We start from the raw sequence: 23228 nt of genomic DNA, 5'->3' as shown, positions 1-23228 counted from the left end.
GTCTGTGTTTGTACACAGATAAATCTCCATCCGCTGCTCATTGGCTGTGAAATGAGCCTCCAGCTGCCAACAGCAGCTGCTGCAGCTGCATTTACTGGCTGTTTGGGGAACCAGCAGAAGACATTTTGTGGCAGACTTGTGTGACAGATGGTCCAAACTGCACGTCAAATGTTTCCTCTGATTCTGACAGAGATAAAGAAAAGGGAAAGAGAAGGTAAAGGGTAGATTTATTGGTCATTTTTTAAACAAAGTTTAAAATTAGCCATAAGAAGGCTTGTTAGAGGAACAGTTCTCTGTCCAAGGCAAAGTTTAAAAAATTAAATTAAATTTGTTCTTGATCCTGCTACATCTTTGGAGGTGAAGAATGAGTTGATTGAAATCAACAGCTACTATGAAGATTCAATTGCTTCAGTTGCTCAGGCATGTTGCTGGTGGCATCATTCAATTCCTGCAGTGCATTTTTTGAACTTGCATCAGAGTCTTATGTCCTTATGGCTCCCAACAAGGTCAGCCCATCCAGTGCAACAGCTTGATCTGGGATGTTAGGGATAAACCATGTCTCTGTGAAGATGTGCGCGGAGCAGTCTCTGACCTCCCGTTGCTAAGAGAGTCTCTATCACATCTCTTCCACTTTATTCTCCTGCGAGCAGATATTAGCCAGAAGAAGGCTTGTTAGAGGAACAGTTCACGGTCCAAGGCAAGTCAGCCTCACCCTCAAGCCAGCTCTCCTCCCTCTCTTTAGGTTTAGTTTCTCCCCTCTGGTCGACTGGCTGTTCGGCATATGCTGTTGGTGGGGATGGTAAATGGTAAATAAGTCTATTTACTTGTACTTGTATAGTACTTGTATAGCACTTTTCTCGTCTTATTGACTACTCAAAGCAGTTTAACACTACATGTCACATTTGCCCATTCAGACACTGGTGGCCGCGGCTACCGTACAATTTGGGGTTCAGTATCTTGCCCTAGGATACTTTGACATGTGATGTGAGCCGTGATCCTTTCACAGTCTGCTACATTCAGTCCAAACTCCACACAACTTTTTTCCGAGGCTGATAAGTGCTTCTCTATCATGGAAAAGTCATGCTCCAGCTGAAGGGGCCATGGTGTCCAAAAAATAGAAAAATATAACAAAAAAATAGCAAGGATTTGTGGAGCTACAGGCTGCTGCTCTACATGCGCTGCCAATGTCATAGCAACCCAGTTTTAGTGAAATGGAGATAACATGAAAATTTTATTGTGAATTTTGGGTAAATGCTAAAACAATTAACCCTTAGGGACTGTTTGGCGCATTTTACTCGCATTTCATCCTTCATTGTTGATCATTTTGGCTGTGTTCATGCACATGGCATACATTATGGCAAGATTGTGTATTTTTGTTTAATCTTGGTATTTCCAGCACAGCTCCTACAATAACTCTAAAATACACTGTGGAAACAACATCGTTGCATTTATGCTGTTAAGTGCAAAAAATACATTGAAACCTCAAACTACAATTTTTGATCCCACAGCCATCAAATCATAAGAACACGCATTCTATTATTTCTTGGCGTCATTCTGGGCTTTTGCTTTGGAATTTGAAATTTTTACTAGTTTTCACCTGATTACATCTTTTTTTTAAACCATATTTGGCATTTGGAGAAAAATATGCTATTTCCACTGGGTGCACTGTCACATATCCCAGGCTGTGATAAAATAAATAAATAAAAAAATCTACTCAGCATGTAGTATATTGAAAATAATTCTTTTTTTTCCTCATCTAAAAGCATAGTGGCATCATGACAAAAACCTGGCATTTGACAGGTTAAAATTCTGAAAATTAATATTCAATTGATATTCATGATTCAGACTAATGTTGGTATAAAAATGTAACTCAATGAAAATATAAAATCATAATAATGTATAATAAACTAAACACAATAAATAAGGAAATGTGTTTGTGTTTGCTAGATTATTTCTTTGTTGGAACAATGCCTGTTTTTTTCCCCTCTAAATGGTGCCACATTTGTAAGGAAAATGCATTTGTGGGAAGAGCAGCAGAGTTTGTGGGTTGCGCCCATGAAAAATTTGCCAAATCTTCTCTGCCAATGCCAAACACCTCTTCTTGCTGTTGCTACTGACTCTTGTTTTGAGCGTCTGGTACCCCCAGATGATGATTGTCAGCATCTGTGAGCATGGGCCCTGCTACAGTGGTCAGTTGGTGTCTGCTCTAAGAATCGGCATGCCACGTTCAACTGATCTGAATAGGGCCCGTGCCATAGGGCAACTTCAAGGTGGTGTGCCACCAAACCAAGTTGCAGCATTATTTGGAGTGAGCCCTGGTACCATCTCCAAACTGAAGGGAAGTTCCATATAACGGGGGATGTCAGAGACAGGCTGCAAAGTGGGCGTCCCAAGAAGACAGCACCCCAAGAAGGCTGTTTCCTCACCCTGTCAGCAACCCATAGGCAGTCTTCTACAGATTAGCAGTCAAGGTTTGCAGGACAATATGGCTGAAGGCTGTCTGCCCAGACAATCCAGAACAGACTGCACGCAGCCAATCTCTTGTCTCATAGGGCAGCCAGGAGGCCTGCCATGACTGCCCTTCACCGGCACATTTGCGCTGGTGTCGGCAAAACATGCACTGGAACCTGAACATGTGGAGGAACACTATGTTCAGCGAGGAGTCCAGATTCTGCTTACAGCAGTTAGATCGTAGGGTCAAAGTGTGGAGAAAACACAGAGAACGCTATGCTGATTACTGCACGATAGAGTAACATCTTTTGTTGGAGGCAGTGTGATGGTGTGGTGCGCCATCTCCCTCACTGGAAAATCGAGGCTTGTCATCATTGGAGGCAATCTCAATGCAGAGAAATATCGAGAGAAGATTCTACAACCAGGCTGTGGTGGCTGTGTATGATTCGCTACTGAGGCTCCTGTTTGTCAAATGAATAAATTGTTAAATTGCCAGTGTGTTTCTTCAGACTTCAATCATCCAATCCACCAAACAACACCAAACAAGAGTCAATAGCAGAGTAAGCTGTTTGGCTTTGGCAGAGAAGATCTGGCAAATTTTTCATGGGCGCAACCCACATACTCAGTTCTGCTGCTCATCCCACAAATGCATGTTCCTTACAAATGTGGCACCATTTAAAAGGGAAATAAACAGGCTTTCTAACAGTATAAGATTTATTGCCAAGAAGCATTGTTACAACAAAGAAATAATCTACCAAACACAAATTTCCTTACTTATTGTGCTACGTTTATTTTTTAAAGCTTGATTTTGAAAAGCGCATTTTGTGCGCAGGGTGATATGAGTGTGTGAAATATTAAAGTTGCCCTGAAGGGTTAAAGTATTAAAGTAGAAGACAAAATAAAGCCCTTTTTACACGGCCTGTTCATTCAGCCTCACTATAATTTTTAACAGGCAAAATTTGGGAATAGGAGGACAGAGTTGTACTGCCTTTACCAGTGCAGCGTTGATGTCTGTGGCCTGTACACAGGTGTTTTTAGAACTGTAGCACTTTTTGTCACTAAAAAAGGACATTTTGGAAAACTCCTTCCATGATGAAGATATTCAGAAACTCAGTTTTCAGTGTTTATGTGTAGACAGGAAAAACTGTTTTTTTCCCGTAATTTCCAGTAATAGCCTAACTCAAGGAAGAGCAAAAGTGGAATCAAATGCCTGCTAATTCATAAACAGAGCTCATTATAGCAAACCAACCAACCAATTTATCATAAAAGCTCTAAAGCTCTAAAATTTAAAGAACTCTTGCAGCCCTCGTCATCACACTAACAAATATCTTGAAAGCTTTAATATAGCCAAACAGATGACAAGAATGTTTTAGAAGAGTTGTTTCTCGTTTAGATTTTCAAATGACAGCAGTTTAACTCTGATCTCTTTCTAAGAGGAGGCAGGAAGCTCAGGCTGAACAGGTGAGACGATGATGAGGAGAGGGCAGGGCTTACCTTACACCCCTCACAGGTGATGACGCCGTAGTGGATCCCTGATGATTTATCTCCGCAGATCTTACAGGGAATGATTTCAATCTGAGCTGCAGACACAGAGAGAAAATTTACTGTCAGCAGATCACACACACACCTGGAGGCTTCATTACAAAAGCACATTTATTCCCATGTTTGTTCTCTGTCAGATGACTTGAGGATGATTAAAGTTTTATTCTGTTTATTTAAAGACACTTTGTTAATAAAACTCCAATAGAAATAGAGACCTCAACAAAAATCCCCAAGTCACACTGATAGCTTGATATTTGATTGAAAACTGTCATAGCTAACTAACTGCAGTCAATATTTACTTCAGTATTTGGGCTGTTCAGATTGTGTGATTTCTGAACGCTATTCCCAACTATATATGTAAACGCATGGAAAAAATTAAAGAAAAAAATTGCAAGATAGGCTATTATAATTAGCGTTGCACTAATGTGTTCATTACTTTAATTTTGCCTGTGATAAAGGTAGAGCTATATCTAATTACTTACTTTCTAAATACTGCTGGGTACCCTAATCTAAGGGCCTAATAGGACTAATATATCACTCATTCATTCAGCCTTTATTTAAATATCGAGGAACCACTGAGGAAAAGTCCCCAATTTCAATGATGTCCAGAGCATAGAAAACAAAAAGAAAGAAGAAAGGACTGAGGCGTAACTTTTTTATTTAAAATACATTTTAAATACTACCCAAGTTGTATGTCCTTCACATACACCCAAACTGAAAGCACAAGTCCCTCCTCAGTGCTTACATTTTTTAAATGCCTGACCTGTTTTTCAGCACCCTTTTCCCCCTAAAAATAACAAACAGTACCTAGAAGGCCACACAAACCGAGCGCCCGGTCCAGTCACTAAGGTGTGTGCACGACAGAGAAAAAAAGAAAAAAAAGCCCAAAACAACCCCAAAACACCAGCAAATCACAGAGATGCAGATTTGCACAGGACTCATATTATTCCATGACCTCTGTGTTTTCCAAAATATGGAAGGTGATTTGCCCTGGATTTTTTTCCTTACAAATTACGGCCATGACCAATGTGCATTGGATAAAAATAAAAGACATCCTCAGCAATTATTATTAATTAATCCCGGATGTTCCCATGTAATACTCGTCCTGTTCAAATAGGGCTTAAGTTAATTACTACTATTTATTTGTTTAAAATAAGTTATTCCTTTCTGTTTCTGTTTTTATTTGTGTGTTTATTCGCCAAATCTAGCTGCTTTGTGGTGAAATAAAACTGTAGTTCGGGTTTCTCTTATGACTGTTGTTACAGCCAACAGCAGGACATATTCAGGGAATATTGTATGAACTTTTTTTTTTTTTTCGATTTCTGTTATGTCGTACCTCCATCGTCTTCTTCTTACTTGTGGCTGTGACCAGTCACTGTGACCAGTCACAATTTGGGGTTCAGTATCTTGCTCAATGATACTCGCATGTTGCCTGGAGGAGCTGGGGATCGTATCGCTGACCTTGTAATTATAGGACAACCCACTCTACCTCTGAGCCACAGCCACCCCATTTAGCCCATTTTTATGTGTTTTTTATGTGTCCATGTGTCGCGTTAATCAGTGAGTCACGCCATGCTGCATTTCTATTGGTTGGTCAGTCGACGTAGGTCGTAACAGCAGTAAGACATCATCCCAAATTTTTGACACAGTCAGAATTTGATCCCAGGCTGTCTTTGATCCTAGTGGCTACCTTTGAAGTTCTCTCATCGTGTGACATAAGACCACCGTTTTAGAGCCACGTTTCTTTCACCGTGGTCATCTTTCATCTGAGACAGCCCAAAATCGCAGTAAGTACACAGGGCTTTAGTCGTGAAGAGATGAGTTCAGAAGTGAAGGCTGTCAGAGTGTGAATAGTTTATCAGCAGCTCGCACTGAATCTGAAAACACACTGACTCACTGACTATGTGTATTTATACACTCAGCAGCTTGTAGCAGAGTGACAGCTCAGCTCGGAATGGTTATATTTAGCAGAGGGAAGTTATGTAAGCGTATAGCCACATGAGCTCAAACACACACACACACACACACACACACACACACACACACACACAAAAAAATACTGTTACTACACACAAGCTTTTACCCACTCACACACACGGAGACATCACAAACAAGGTGTAGCGGATTCTTGAGACACATAGTGAACGAAGGATCGTCCCTCATCTGTTTGTCTGCAGTACAGAAACACTCCTCACTCTGTTATCTAGGTTATAAATCTGCTTCCCAATCAGATTTATTTTGTTTTTCTTAGCAGTTGGCGATAAATTGATTAGACTCGACATATCGCGGCTTGTTCCACGTGAAAAATGACTTTATTGAAAACACAGAGTATAAATTGTCTTGTTGGTTTTTAAGCCACTGGCATGGGACTCACTTTAGTGTTTCAGCTTTCACTCTCTCCTGCAGCTCTCTGCCTCCCACAGACACACACAAAAAGTAGGGCTTTTGCAGAGCTCTGGACCGTGACTATTTAGTCAAATTTTGCAACCATGGAGCACCACTATGACTTGCCAATACTCTTAATATCTGAAGTGGAGAGCTGTTAGTTAGTTTCCAGCTTACAGAGAATAAATTATCATGTTTAACGGCACTGCAGTAACTGTCTAGCTGAATGAGTGGTTTGACTCATTATTGTGTAATGCACAAACATTATGCCCAGCCCAAACAGGCTTACAAATTATTATTAATTATTAACACAAAAAGACCAGAAACCAAAGTAGACACTTGACAATAATACACTAGCAAAACAAAGCCAAGTGTGTCTCACACGGACCCAAAGGAGTGCCGTGTGGGTCATAATCAGAAACAGCCAACAGCCACTGATCGAGCTGTTGCATTCAATGTCCTGACAATGAGAACAGGCTAAGTGGAATCACACGAGAAAATTAAAAAAATAAATAAATAAATAAATCTGAAAATTGCAAGTAATTTTAAGGCTTTGCTGAGAGGGAAAAGTTTTTGTATAAAATAAAAAAATTAAACAAAACTATGATGACTGCATTCTGGGAAAGGGTTATTTTATTTTTGTGAAGAGCTACAGCCAACAGGGTGTGTGTGTGTGTGTGTGTGTGTGTGTGTATGTGTGTGTGTGTGTGTGTGTAACAAAAATAATGAAAGAATAAATAAATAAAAATTAAATTCACCATTTTGTGCCTGGTTATGTTTAGCACTGTTTCTTACCTGGTAATTGCTCTTAAATTTATTCCATTGACTGTCTGTTAACTTTGTTGTATTTATGAACTTAAAGTGCTTTGGCTCAATATGTGAAATATGTCAATAAAATTTGATTGCGTTTCTGTTTATGGAACTGAAGCATTTCGATAATAAACAAGGACAGATTGACATATTTCAATATATATATTTCAGATATCATTAAATATATATAAAATCAACCATAACTGAAAAAACCTCACACATATGTACACACCAATGACGCAAACACACCACTGAAAACTCACACACTCCAACGTCTGTGCTGCAGTTTCCTCTCTGCAGTAATTAGCTCTCTGAGTGTTAATCCCGTCTGAATTCCACATTTCAACATCAAAGAGGACGTTCAGCAGAGCCACCGCCTGAAATTAAAGCTGAAGTGAGAGCCGCAGATATTTATACACAGCCAGCCGCAAACATAAACAGCTGCTTTGTTTTTTTAAGTCCCCCCACCCCAGGCTCACTGTGAAGGCTACAGAGGCATTTTATCTTTCTTCTAATCTAACCAATAAAAATAAATAAATAAAATAAAACAAAACAAAATAAAATAATATTAAAAAAAATGAAACTGAGTAATTAAAAAGAGGACAGGGACTCAATGTGATAAAACAGATGGAATTAATGGAAGTAACTTGCTGTTGAGTTGGTTTCGAGTTACATTCAATAAAAACATTCATGTGCTTTTGTTGCCTAAACATAACCACATGCGGCGTCATCATACCATGTGCTTTAGATGACACCACGATCCCGGAATGTCAACAGCAGACGAAATAGTCGACCACAAAGTGGCAACATGTAACAACTTGGGATGAACATGTTGGATCCACACATGTTGGTGCAACTTGGAGCATAGTATTTATAATTTTTCCCACTCAACATGCATCAATACCACGTTGTGTTTTAGCCTTGGAATCTGTTTAACCACAGTACTGATGTGCACTGAGACATTCAGGTGAGACACTGACAGACAGTTGCTGCTGACACGAGTTCCAGATGCAAACTTGCAGACAAGCTGTAGGCGACTTCTACTTTCTACAGCAGGATGAAGTGCCTTGCTCATGGGACAGTGTGATAGGATAGCCAAACATCTTGTCTCCAGTCTGTCACTGAAATGTTGCCAGCAGGTTCTTTAATCTCCCCGTCCAGCTTCCACATAATCTCAGAGTGGATGTAATAACGGCAGACATATGGCAGCACACACGGAACACCATCACACCCATTCAGCCTGTCAGCAGATGAAGCAACAGCTTGTTCAACAGCCACAGTTGGTGGTTTGCTTAGTCAAGTCTCCAACAGGTCCCCACAGTAATCTGCACACCGAGGCTCTTTATGTTCTCAAAAATTTACTCTGACGTTCAGCAACAGACTCAACGTATTTATACTCCTGGCAAATGCTTTTCCAGGTGATAAAGATAAGATATTTGTGCTTTTGACTGAATCAATTCCTGCATGTGTCAATTAAATAATCTGTTACCCCTGAAAAAGTAAAGAATGTAAATTACAACATGTAGTTTTGTTTTGTAATAACAAAGGTATATCCACAAATCATACGTCTATCTTAACTGAAAATACATAAATCAAACCCAACCAGACACAGCAGCCCGATATTTCACATGATTTGTGCATTTTCATGTGTCCAGTAAAGGAGGTAGGTGCTGATAAGGAGTAAACCCAAACTCCCTGGTTGTGTTTGAAATCACATACAAATGTACTTCATATTATAGGCAATATGAATCAGTATGTACCGCATTCTGCCTTCATAACTAATGATTAAGTATGCCATTACCAGCAGACTGTTAACACTGAAGTACACTGGAGCATTATGATGTGTATCATCACCTCATTGACACGCAGGATGAAGTCAGGTAAATATAGGACACTTTTTGGTAGATTACCAAGAAAACCACCTAAAACTCTGCAGACTTATCTCAAGTGTTACTTTTATAACATATTGTGGTTCTTTGCCATATTTCTATGAAGAAAATTTATTGCCAAGAAAAAAATGGCTAATTCTGGACTATTGTGGCAAATATGGACTTACGGCATCAGATTTAATATTTCTTGAGTGTCAAAAATACTAAAAATGTCTAAAAGTCATAATGTTATGGCACCTAAAAACATGCTGGTTCTATGGTAAACAAATGCCGCATCTCACCTCAAGTTTTTGGCCCATTTTACCTGAATACATTAAGACCTTAAGAAAACCCTTTCCCATTTAAAACTAAAGTGGTATTTTTTTTATTATGAGTCAAACTGTTGATAATATGCAAAACCCTCCATACATTTTTTTTACTAGCATGAGAAAATCCACATGCCACATGACTTTCCTTGCAAGATCTGACACCAGTGACTTTTTGACACAAACATAAGAACGGCCCTACTAAAAAAAAACAAAAAAAAAAAACATTTTTTGGGGGGCTTTCATATGATAAACTGACCCACAAACACACCTGAAAATGCTGTAGTATGCATGCCAGGCCAGTAGTTGGCAGTGTAACTTTGTAATGACACACCATAGAAAAAGGACACACACACATGCGTGAAGTGCGACCGTGATGTCATATCTCTCACAGGATCTCCACAGTGACAGTTTACATGGAAACAGAAGGGGTTGCGTTTTCAAAACATTACACTATGGAACTTGATTTGAAAAGTTTGTGTTTTCTAACTCTATCTCTATCCCCAAAACGCTGTAGTCATATGAACAAAAAGCTAAACCGCAACAAAAAATTTCATACATGCTTTTCATGTATGAGCTGTTGCCGTGTAAACGGCCCTTTAGTGTTGTTGCTTGATCTGTTACTATCGCAAGACACAAAAAGCTTCCAGTGAAACATCAGAACTCTTCGGTTCCATCAGAACAGATAAGATTTCTAACAGATGTCGTAGAAAACAGATGTCAGTCAGCTCAGAGAACTTGTCCACATGTTGTTCCTCTGCAGCTCTGTCCTTTACAGGCCAAGTGTTAAGCATGATTCACGTTTTGCTCTTTAGATTGCACTCAAGTCTGTGGTTGTAGATGCAGGTGTGAAAATGTCTGGTCTGTGCTGACACAAACTCTGTGTAACAACTGAAACCATGTTCAAATCTAATGTTATTAAATACGGAGCTCCATCTGAACACTTGAACCTTGCAGAGCTGTCCCTGTGGATGCTGCAGATGCTCCTTGCAGAGATAACACTGTATAATGTGTAATTAGCAGCACAGCAGCGCCACGTGAAGGCTAATGAGCTGGAAGAATTTCATGAGAGCCACCGCCAGTTACTGTGTTTACCCCAAAAATGCTAAAGCTTGGGCAAAACAAATCCCTGATGGATAAATTATTTGAAACCCTGCGTTCAAAAATAATAAAGTTTCTCAGAAATGGGATCAAAGCAGGAGCAGAGAGGAGGGCCGTTTAGCCACTGAGCCTTTGAAATATGTCACAGTTTGGTTGGAAATGTAAAGCAGCCATTCTCCATCCTCCCCGTGCTACTTTCTTCTCTTCTGTTCCAGCTGAAGTTCAATCTGAGTGTGATTTTAGTTTCTTTCCTGAATTCCACTCTTGTTTTCCATTTTTTTCAGATAGATTTATATAGGATTCATAGTTTGGTTTTCATCTGGCTCACCAGTTTTTCACACCCAACCAAAGAAAGTCACGTACCGAAAGGCACTTAATCAGCACTGATAATCCTGTCATAAAATTCTGTCTGTCTTTTTGGAACCATTTTTCTCCCCCATGGGTGTCCAAAAAATCTAAAATTGCACATGGGCTTTGAGATTAGCCCTTTGTCTCATTCACCCCTTTTGTATAAAAATACTGCATAAATACATTGACACACTTGCATGACATGCCCTTGGATGGCATCTGCTGAGAACCAACCCAACAGTCGCCACATTATTATGTGGCGGGACGGCAGCATGATGTGTGCACGGGCAGTGTTGCTTGAGATTGCAGCCGGACATGACCTGGTGCGTCTGCATGATACGGGGCTTGACAGTTTCAACTAATCAAACCTAAACAACACTGTCTTCACAAAAAGAGCGATATTTATAGCTATACATTTAATAATCAAAGTATTCTCTTCACTCAAAATCAGCAGGATGCGACGCACAGAAACAGCTGTTAACAGTTTGTAGTGCATACTTTCTCTCGTAACTCTGTTTTGTATCTTTAGCAAGGTTGCTACAATAGGGGAAAATTAGGAATTAGGGTCAAATTTTCTTTTTAAAACCACAATGGTCACAAAGGCTAAATGACATCTGACTGTACCTGAATCCTGTTTCAGAACTACGAACAGCGCTGCACCAACACCCCAGAGTGTCAATAATCAACACAGACGCAGCAGAGAATAACAATAACAATTTCTTCCTACTTTCATGCTTATTTGTCCAAAACAGCCCATAAACAATCCACAGAGCCCTTGGCCTCCTCTCCCTGCTTGTTGCTTTTTGTCTCGGACAGTTCTATGTCCTTTTTCAATCTCACCGAGGTCTCCACACTGTTGATCTGCCGAGATGACTTTTACCTGCTTAGTGTTGGCTTCATTATCTTTTTGTCATTTCCCCAGTTTCCTCCTTGCCACAGAGGGTAGGCCGTCTTAATTTAAACCACAGTTTCATATCACATCAGCTCACTCGAGGAGCACAGAACTCCCAAACCCTGTGCGCTGCATCACCTGAAGTTCTCTCTCTCTCTCTCTCTCTCTCTCTCTCTCTCTCAAAATCTGGTTTAAAAGGCATCTAAAATAGGCTAACAAGGGATTTTTGTGCAACTTCAGTGGGAAATAAAGGCTAACTACACAGGTAACATTAAATATAAATACATATTTTCATAGTGAGACAGGAGGTGTCGGATCCAAGTAAATAGGTTCCGGATCCAATGTGGGATCTGGCTCAAATTAAGCCCTGTGCAGCAGCATCCCGGAACATAAAAAGAATACGCAAAAGGATAGCTAGAGCATGATATGTAGAAACGGAAGTCCTCTGTAAAGCAGCACGTGATGTCTTGGGATGAGAACGTGCTGGAAGTCCACAAATCAGCGGGTTATGTCACAGTAGCTATGTCTATTATTTTTTATAGTTTATGATATTAATTCAAAATATAGTATTCTGATAGAATTTTATCAGTACAATTACATTACCTTATTTCATTTTTTTCAAGATTTTGGGGAGTCCTCTGAGTACCACTAGAGGGAGCTTGCGTTTCATCAGTGGTACACATACCACAGTTTGAGAACCAGCGCTGTTTTTCTCTATCACAGGCTTGTCCATAAGGAGGCTTTTGCTGCATTTTTTAACATGTTGGCACCATGTAGGGTCCAGGCCCCTGAGTCCATCAGTGATGTGACGGGTTGAAGGACACAGATGCAGCAGTTGCATGAGAAAATAAAAGAAGTTGGATTGATGCACGCCATTTTCGGCAATTTCTTCATGTTTTTGTGGCTGAGGTGGAAGTGATGTCACCTCCCGCCAACCCCCCTGCAGAGAACAGTTAAATAATCTCCTGGCTGTTGTAATCCTGTGACATAACAGGCTGGCTAAACGCCTCCTGCAGCTCTTTCTGACAGACTGTGAATCTGCACCAGACAGATTTAAACACACGCACGCACGCGCGCGCGCACGCACGCACGCGCACACACACACACACACACACACACACACACACACACACACACACACAGCCAAGCCTGGAAAATACAGATTTGAACAGTCTGAATGAATGAATGAATGAATGTATGTTCCTGAAGGAAAAACACTAACAGCCAAGGCGTGAAAGTGAAATGTGTGTTGGTTAACTATTAAAGTTAGGAAAACTATAAGACTTCAGTCAGCATCAGTATTTGGGCAGAAATGTAAAAAGAAAACACCAACACTATGAACTCCACTTAATGAGAGGTTGTCTGAGAGGAATTATCTTTGATGTTGAAATATTTTCCAAAAATGCATTTCCAGTCAAAATTTGTCCTAGGTTTGAACAAGAATTTTAATTTCATATACAAAGCAACGACAGCCCTGTGATCGATGTGTTGAAATAAAATGATCTGATGTGCTTATATAACTGTTTCACACCACTGTCTTCCTATACTGCTCATTCCATAACGAAGGGGAAACTGGCAAAGTACATAAAACAATCTACTCCACTCCTAAAGTGACTCCGCTGGTACAGAAATGACAGAAAGCAGCTCAGATTAAGAGAAACTCTAAAAAAACACACAAAATGCTCTGCAAAACCAAGCAACTGGAGACAAAATTCTACTGTTTACAAGATTCATTCATAAATTACGGACTCCACCTTCTCGAGCAGTGAGAGATAAAACACAGTGCCATGCTCCACTACAACTTATCTGAAAACACATTAACCCACAGTGACTGTTGGGACCATTTAACACACTTTTTATTCTTCATTTTTTGATAATTTTGGCTGTGTTCATGCATATGACATACATTTTGGCAAGATTGTGTATTTTTGTTTAATCAGTGAATTTCCAGCTCAGCTCCTACAATAGGTCTAAAATACGCTGTGGAAACAAATTCACAAAACAAGAACAAAACATTCAGACAGTGCAAAAAAGACGCCACTGATACCCATTCAAACTGCAAATTCAAACTCAAAGTTTTAATCCCACAGCCATCAAAGCGTAAAAACAAGCATTTCTAGGTGTCATTCTGGGCTTTTTCCTTAGAACTTGTAATTTTTAATATTTCTACCCTGATGACATAATTTTATTTTACCATAGTTCGCATATGGAGAAAATACATGCTATTTCCACTAGGTGCACTGTCACAGTCAGGGTTGCTGCAAATCACTGACATATACCAGGCTGTGACAATCAGAATACTGAAAATACTTCCTTTTTTTCATCTAAAAACATGTGCCATCATGACAAAAAACTGGTATTTTAAGGATTAAAATTGTGAAAATTAATAAATATTTGATATTCATGATGAGGACTGATGTTGATGGAAAGAAAATTGACTTAATTTAAGCAGAAAAAATCCCAATAATGTATAATGTTTTTTAAAGCTTGATTTTGAAAAGCGCATTTTGTGTGCAGAGCGATCTGAGTGTGTGTAATATTAAAATGGCCCCGAAGGATTAAATCAATCAATAAATAAAGTCCCCACTATCAGACACCTGAACACTATTGGGATGATGTTTTAAAGGAGATGATCAACCAGCTGTCTCATGTAGCATGTAAACCTAAGCTTCTGAGAGCATATCATCAAACTTAATATCTCAGCACTGAGTCCCAGCTTTCAGGCATAAACAGGCTGGAGAAAAAGAACGAGGTTCTGATCTAATTTAGCCAGTGGAGGGCACTGCAAGTGCAACTTCTGCTGACAATTCACTCGCCAGTTTCATTATATTCTGACACAGTGACAACCAAAAGCCAAAACATACTGCATCACCAGATCCAACAGACTGATGAGCCTAAAGATGCCACCATACAGAGGATACAGCCTTTTGGCAACAAAAACACAGTCATCAGCCGTGTTAGTGTCTCTGTTGGTGGGGGTGAGGGAGACGAGGGACACGTTCATCATCACCATTGACTTATGCCTTGATTCCTACAGCACTAAGTTGCTGATGCTGAGACGCTGTTTTGCTCCGTCCTCCACGTGGCTCTTTATCCCACCTGGAACGTCCGTGAGCGTTTCTGAATCGACAACTTTATGAGATTGTGTTTATTTTGTCATTTTGTGGTCAATCTTTACTTGAATTTTGCGATTCTACCATGCCTGAGTAGGCTACATATATGAATGCTGTCCCTTTCTGTTGGTTGTAATTCTGTTTATTAATGTTTTTGCCAACTTTGTTGTGCTGCAGCCTGAAGTCCAGCCATGATGAAGTAGATCAAAGAATTTTGGCCGTGTTTCAGTCAACAAAAACATGCTCATCTTGATAGTTATACAAGTACATATCAGCGTAGAAAAATCAAGTTAAAGATGGAGCAGGCGCGCCCGGTGGAACCATGAGCATTGTCTAGAATGTCTGCGCCGTTGACGGACCTAGTGGAATTTAGGGGTTAGCCCATTTCAGCTGGCAAGGGTAGTGATGAAACTCAGGCCCCTACCACCATGACAACGAGCCAGAGGCTCACAGAGGTCACAAGAGGCTTAATATTCTTCTCCAACTTACTTTAGATATAAACACGACTGCTTCTGTATTGTTAAAAACTCAACAGCTAGCTTGGAAAATAGCAATATGCGGCAATGAATTAGAATAATTTATTGTTTCTTAAGTCCACAAATGAGACAAGACTTGTGCTGCGTTCACATGGAATCCAGCAGATGGCAGACCGCCAACATCTCCTGGACGGCACGAGACAAAAAATAAATAAAAAAATCCAATAGATTGTAGGAAGGCAAAATACAATACGCATGACGATGTGTTGCCATAGTGATGTGGCAAAAATATGGAATCAATGTATTCATTATTTTGTATCTATTATTTCATGTAATTATTGTAGCAATTTTTATAGCCATAAAAAGAAGCTTTCTCTTCATGCTCCATTGCAAACTTAAAATGAAAATTAAAAATTCCCTCCAAAATGTAAAGAAAGTTCAATTCCCTTTATGTTTTTTAACAGTTCTGGTGTTTTTGTTTTCCAGCTCGGCCATGTTCTCTCCATGTGTGGGAGCTATGCAAGATCCAGGGAAAAATTCTGTTCTGGAGGATGGCAAAAAGAAAGGGATTTTTTTTTTTTTTTTACTTTGGACAGCAAAGACATCTACCATTGCCGGTATTCTTCTGCTGGACTCGCCTAATTTTACCGCCTTGGTCTCATTCACTAAAATGACATCCAGTTTGCCACATCCCATGTGATTGCAGAATAAGCTATCTCGCGCAGCCCGCAGTCCCTCATAAATTCATCATCAGTTGCTTTTTTTAAACCTGCTCAATATGATGAGAAGGTCGCCAAGTTATGTCCTCTCCTTCCGGTTTCCAGCACGTGTTGTTTGTTTCCTTGTTTTCAGTCACGGCAGTGGTGTTCTATTTCACAAGAACTGTAACAACGCCCTCTACTGTATAACAGTGAAAACAGACTGACGAAATATCTCGTCAGTGGCTGGGAAAGTGTTAAGTAGGTTTGTAAAAGTATGGATTGGGACAGGAGATGTGTGGGACAGATATAAGGCTTGTTGTCTCTCCTTAGCTCCAATCATCAAAGGATCATTAGTCACTTGTGGCCATTTTCACAGCTATGCTGACGATACATCATTCTCAGTGGAAAATGCAAAAATCAACAATTGTATTTTAAGCCTTCATACCTTTATATGTGACATATACCTCAGAGACCTTTTAGCTTTTTTTTCACAGTTTAGGAGTGACTGTAGAATTTTGCTTAAGTGTACCTTCAACTTTCAAACACCAAACCTTTTGTTTTTCTTGCACAGAAAATGCTGGTTAAAAAAATGCCAACTTTAAAATGATAGTTTGGGACTTTTGAAGTGGGGCTGTATGTGATACATATGTATAGTCAATGTATTACATACAGTAGCTGGCGATCGGCACGCTCCCGGTTTGCAGAAACAAATGGTTTGAGCGCCCCATAGCTCAGCATTACCATGCTGTATAGAGGGGTTGATATCAAACCTGTTTTAGCCACTTTAAATAGGGCCTACCTAAAAAATACAATATTAGTCTAAGTGGACGATCTATTAAGACTGTTTTCAAAGTGAAGTTTCATTTCAATAAGACTGCGTAACAGACGCTAATAGCACTTTCTGACCCTAACAGCTGAATGGCGGCAGATGAAAAAGCACTGCCAAAGGAAAATAAATACTCTAAATATAGCATCCACTTAGACTGATGTTGAGGTTTTAGGTGGGCATTTTTTAAAGTGGCTAAAACACATGTTGATATCAACCCCTCTATACAGAATGATAATGCTGAGCTGTGGGGTGTGCCCTGTCTGTTTCTGCAACTGTATGTAATACACTGACTATACGTAAGTACCTTATACAGCCCAATTTCAAAAATCCACAACAATCATTTTAACATACACCTGTGTAAGATCGCCCTAGTTTAAATATGCACCATAGCGTTCGTGCCTGTGCATCTGTGTTTAGGTTGTGACCACTAGTCTGTCCTTCTTAGGTTTTCAATGGAGGGGCCCAGTGCCCTGGACATCAGTGACTTTTTTTTCTCATTATTTCTTCTTATTCTTATTTTTCAGCATTACTTTTACCAATATTCTGTCTAGAATTACTTTATTTTATTTTATTTAACTTATTTTCCAATTTTTCCTGGACATTTTTACTGCTTCATAATACCACTGCCCACTTGCGATCCATGAAAGAGGTCTGTGGGATGGGATGGGCTTAGATTTAATAAGGTTTATGGTTAGGGTTAAGCTTTGAATAACTCTGTGTTAAAAAAAAGAAAAAGAAAAAATATTGTTGATTTCTATTTGCCCTATGTGCTTTTTGTTGAGTTCTTTTTTTTAGGGGAAACCAAAGTGATAGCAACTCATCCCCAGGAGAACATGAATGCCTGAAATAATTTTAAATGAAATCCATTAAATACATTAAATAACCACATTCCCCGATTAAAAAAACAAAAAAACGAAAAAACCCAGCTTCAGTCTCATGTTGGGGCCAAATGAAAACTCAAAGGTTCATCACAGCATGCAGGCTTTTTTCTTAAGGGGAACATTAATATCCATTTAAAATTTTATAACAATCCATCCCATAGTTGTTGAGAAATTTCAGTCTGGACCAAAGTGATGGATTGAAGGAGAATATTGCCATGCACAATGTTGCTAAAAAGTTACATATAACTGATTATTGATCTTTGAGTCTTTAGAGGGTGCAGACTAAAACCCAGTCAGGTTTCATTCTACCACATCCTCATTTCACATCCTCCTTTTCATGCCACACACATGCACACACGTGCACACACAAAAACACACACTCACCTCATCTCCTCTCGTATCACATTCCTTTACAGTGCAATTCATTTGACTGACATCTCCCAAAATAGTATTTACTCAGTGAGTGAAGGTGTTGTGTTACAAGGCTGCACAGTAAACACAAGAGAACTTGTACACAACTAAACACTCAAACCAGTTTTTCACTAAACACAGCTGCACTCTATGGGGAAACACAGTGTTGTTGCTGAACAGAGAGAAAACAACCTGTTTAACTAACTGAAACTAGACTACACTCCACTTAGTCGGGGATGCTTTGACGAGGACAAACAGAGACAGAGTGGAGCATCTTCTCACACACAAGAACATCTCTGTCAGGGGTCGTGTGGACACACAAAAAAAACAATCAACAAAGTGATAATTGAGAATGAGATCAGAAAGATAAAGATGAAAAAAAGAAAAGATGAAGATGTGTCATGATTCAGGATGCATCATTAAAGACACACACACACACACACACTGAATAACACAGACACAAAAAGTTTTTAACTCTTACCTTTCATGGCAGAAATCACAAAATACATATTTATAGTCCAGACTCATGGAGGAGACAGTACCAGGAGTGTTTGAACGTGTGTGTATGTGTGTGTGATCAGCAGCAGCTCTCTCTCAGCACTGACATCCTCCGCTGCTCTCTGCACCACATGAGGATCCATGTGACTGTGACATCATCAGTCTGCCTTCTCTGGCCCCGCCCTCCCATGGCATACCGCTCTGACTGACAGAGCTGTCAGCCTATCAGAGGAGAGGGTATATTGGACTATATATATATATATATATATATATATATATATATATATACACACACACACACACACACACACACACATATATACATATATATATATAAATAATTTATAAATGTATTTATTTATTTTTTGTATTTATATCAGCATTATATAGGTGTGTTTATGAGGATAAAAAAGACCATATATATATATATATATATATATATATATATATATATATATATATATATATATATACACACTCACACACACACAGGTGGGGATGGCTACATAGTGCTGAACTCATTTGTGCCGCTTCTGCTTGCCAAGTAACAGAGCAACAATTCGCGTAGCCTATGCTTTCATTATAGCTTTACCTCGCTTATAAAAAGATTGAAAAACAAGAGGTGGACATTAAGGACAGAAACATCTAAAAGGAAGCCACTGGTAATGTTACAGGAGAGAGAGGGAGAGATATCCTTAATGACTGACCCGTCATTTTCACCTGAGGAACCCGCTTCACCCCAGTCAGTGTGTGGACAGTGCACAGCGCAAGTATGCCGTTTGTGTGTGTATGTGTATGTGTATGTGTGTGTGTGTGTGTGTGTGTGTTTGAGTGTGTGGTGTGTTAGTGTGAAAGAGCCTGTACATCCATGCCTGTGCGTTGTATGTGTGTGTGAGTGGGAGAGGTAGAGTGAGTGCTTGGGTCTTCAGCTGAAGCTGCACTGTCATTCACTTGCTGAAATTTCAGTTCATGTCCTTCTACATTGATTTTGATCATTTTTTTCTCAAGAGAATATCACATTTTTAACCTTAGTGATGTGTTTTTTCAGATGCTAAAGACATATCATTAGCGTAATAAGAAGCCAGTGTTGTGGTTGAGCATTTTCCTGTTGGAGCTGCAGTATATGACAAGGCAGTCTCAATAACAGGGATTCTGACTTCCAGGGTTTGTTACATCACAAAAAAGCAGAATACTGCAGTGAAATGAGGGGTATCAGTGGAGAAGCCACACGTAGCAACGTAGCTGTCTTTATCTTGCAAGTAAAGTTTCACTTAACCCTGTCAATGGGAAATAAGATGTATCTAATACTAGTGCATACCCGCAGATATTTGCATCATAACCACAAAAAGACTTTAGCAGATATGCGTGCAAATTAACAGGCTAAAAAATCTGCTTTGAAACAGCATAGGTTTTTAACCTCTGTGAAAGAATGAAGCAATAACACTTTATTTCTGTCAATCAAGCTGCAATTCCAGCTTCAACCACAAAGGTGCAAAGTGACATCAAAGCCATTTTAACTCATTAAAGGGTTTTTCATGAAAACAAAAAAATTAAAAAAAATTCTGGTTCTGAGTTGGTGGGGATCTGATTAATGCCCACAGAGGAACTTTAATGCACATGATTTGATTTAGGGCATATATCACCTATTAACCCAAGGAAAATCGACTTGAATTCCTTTAAAAACATGGGAGGAAGGGAATGAACAACTTAATATAAATGACCCCAAAATTAGCAAGAAAAAAATAAAGAAAAAAAGTAAAACCCCATGCCCAATCCCTGGAATATTAGCCAAAAAATAAAAAATAAATAAAATCCAGAGCAAACAAGTAAATTATTTATGAGAAAAGAAGTGCCTGGAAATAGCAATAATTCTACAACATGTTTTTAAATAAATAATTATGATATCTAAATCTGCAACATATTCTTACCGATTCGCTCATTGTCTTTTGAAGAAATCAAACCCATTTGCTTGAGGTTTATGAGTTTAAATGCCTGTACATTGCATCTGATTTCTTGAAAAAAAAAAGTCGATCTAGGTTTCAAAGGGTTAAATGGTTATAAGATCGGTTAATGACCCAAAAAATGTCTTCTTTTTAACTCCTTTTGCCTGTGATTAAATAAAGCACAAATGACACAGTTGGTGTGTTTGTGTGTCATGGCTGAATATTAATTACTTTTCATGATAAAAAAAAATCTGTTTCCATCATCGGGAAAGACAGAGCAGCATCGCTAAGGACATACAGACATCACAACGACCACACATGCTTGTGCTGCCTACTTTCGTCACTGTGATTCCCACAACAAATGCTTGCCACTTTTTACTGTAGTTTAAAAGTCTCTGCCACAGAAATGAGGAAATAAAAAGCTGTCTATATTACTCAAACTTCCCTGCTTCCCTGTCAAATTAATAGCCCTCCGACAACATCTCTGTGCACACAATCCCATCAACTGTTGACATTGGGCATTTTATTTTGAAATATTTGCAGGACCATGTTGCCAGTAATGCAGGAGCTGCACGGCTTCAGAAAATGAGTGGAATTTGTGCCTATGAACGTGGAAATGCAAAACTCATAGCAGCAAGCAGCCATGCAGCAACGCTGCACATGTGAATACCACAAGCATGAAACACGCTGCACTATGGCGAGGCTGCCATCACGCACTGCTGACGAATGCTGTACGAAAATGGCCTCTGGTCAGAAATGGGCTCAGATCATACAATGTAAGCCGAAAAAAATTCTCATAGATTCTAACTTTATACATGACTTCAGCTGACCTGCTGTATCACCCGCCTCTATGACAGTGAGGTATTTAAGATCCCTTGAGCAATGCTCCCATGTTGCTCCAGTGGATCTGTGCAGTGGAGAAAAAACTGAAAACTTCCTTAAAAAATAAAGTTAAGTCACTGAAAGGGCTGAAGTGCAGCTCGAGCTAACAGGGCACTTCAACCAACATCCCACTCTGCTTCACAAAACAAATCCCGGCTGAGCTGCGGAGCATCATTGAAAACGATTAAGCCTGGAAACAGGCCGGCAGAGAAAATATCAGTGTGCTGAAGACGTGAGGGCTGCAGGCGAGAACCACTCCTGCCAGCCGAGAGAGGAAACTGAGGAGCAGCAGGAGCTTCATTCTTCCTCCAAATTAGCAGAACAGGGGGACGATTTACGCTCCGAAAGGCTCGTCGGCTGGCGGCGGAGCTCTCCGCCTCCCCTCATCACACCCAGTCAATAGATTCACAGCAGCACGTTACGAGTTGTTTGGAAAATGCCTCCACAGCGCCTGAAGGATCAGCGTTTCTCCCTGCGATCATCCCACGCACAGATGACGGCAGGAGGATCTCACATTCATTATCCATCCTTATCAGCTCTAATGAGAGAGACTCAGCTCTGGCAGCGGTCCCCAGTCACACATTCATCCTCATCTATTCTGCACACTCCCAACTCTCTCATGTTCAACAGTAAAAACCGCTTCTAATGAGGAAAACATCAACTTTCAGTGCACCACAGAGAGCAAGAGCTGCATTAAAAACTCATCCAGTGAATATGTTTCAGTTCAGCTGAGACCACCTTCCTCCACACATCTCTAAAGAGTCAGTTCACCCAAATTACTGAAAGAAATATTTCAAATTACTGAGCCTCCAGTGGCACCTGGTCATGCACAGTTTTGCTTTATCCACCCCAGTACTATCAAGGTGAATTAAATATAGTTTGAAGGGCTTTATGTATTTAAAAAAGTCATATCTGAAGAACTCGACAGAGATGACAGAGATGAAATGTGTCTTAATTACTCTGAATAATCCACAGAGCATATCCCCAAAATGATGGCATCCATCTGAGACAACCATCTCAACAGATAACACATCTCAACACCTTAATTTCTTAAACAATAGTCAGGTTTCCGTTACAGATTTGCCCAAAACTTAAGCGATATTTTAGAAATGTTGATAAAATAAAATTACAAGATGACTGTGTTTCCACTGAGTGATGTTATGTGAGTTCTCCTCTCGTGATAACATTCCAAGAAGCATGGTTATGGATCTTAAACTGCTAATAAAACATTAGCAGCTTTATTTCTTTTGCAGACACCACACTAACCGTCATTATTTCTAATCCAACGCGACATACGTGGGTTATGCAATCAGTAATAGAAAAGCCCTCTATATGTGGGAGAGGCCATGTATGAGGGATTTCTGGGAGGTGATAGTCCACGATTTTACAGAGGAATTGTGAATTCAAAACTTCCGGATCATCTGCCCAACTTTTGAAGAGTTATGTGATGCAATAACACCTCTTGTAGCTCCTGCTGCATCCTGAGGGAGCCAGTTCTTACTGAGAAGCACACAGCCATAGCATCATGTGACCTAGAAATGCCCAAAAAGTGTTTCCATTGCAGTTTTGTGAAAATAGGGCTTTTTTGAATTACGTGAAATACCATCTCTTGTGAGCATAAAAACTTTTTGCTATAAGCGTTTTGTTTTGTTTTTTTGCTCTTGAAATTGAAGTGTTTCCAGTAGGCTGTTATGTATTTGTAATTTCTATATACGCAATTTGAGGGATAACAAAAACCTGCCTATTGTTTTTACTGAGTGACAGTTATCTG

At 39.6% G+C, this 23228-nt stretch overlaps 1 protein-coding gene across 1 annotated transcript in view; it reads right to left on the bottom strand.

Annotated features, from left to right (window-relative positions):
- Nucleotides 1-23228, bottom strand: part of LOC121941804 (nuclear receptor ROR-alpha A-like) — a 125992-nt gene that overhangs the window by 11385 nt on the left and 91379 nt on the right. Inside the window, exon 3 of the mRNA XM_042484684.1 lies at nucleotides 3946-4031. Within this exon, the coding sequence (XP_042340618.1) occupies nucleotides 3946-4031 (86 nt within the window). The remainder of the gene's footprint in view (nucleotides 1-3945; nucleotides 4032-23228) is intronic.

The sequence above is a fragment of the Plectropomus leopardus genome, chromosome 1 (assembly GCF_008729295.1).
Source record: "Plectropomus leopardus isolate mb chromosome 1, YSFRI_Pleo_2.0, whole genome shotgun sequence".
In the NCBI taxonomy this organism is placed as follows: domain Eukaryota; kingdom Metazoa; phylum Chordata; class Actinopteri; order Perciformes; family Serranidae; genus Plectropomus; species Plectropomus leopardus.
This window is presented reverse-complemented; position numbering and strand designations above follow the sequence as displayed.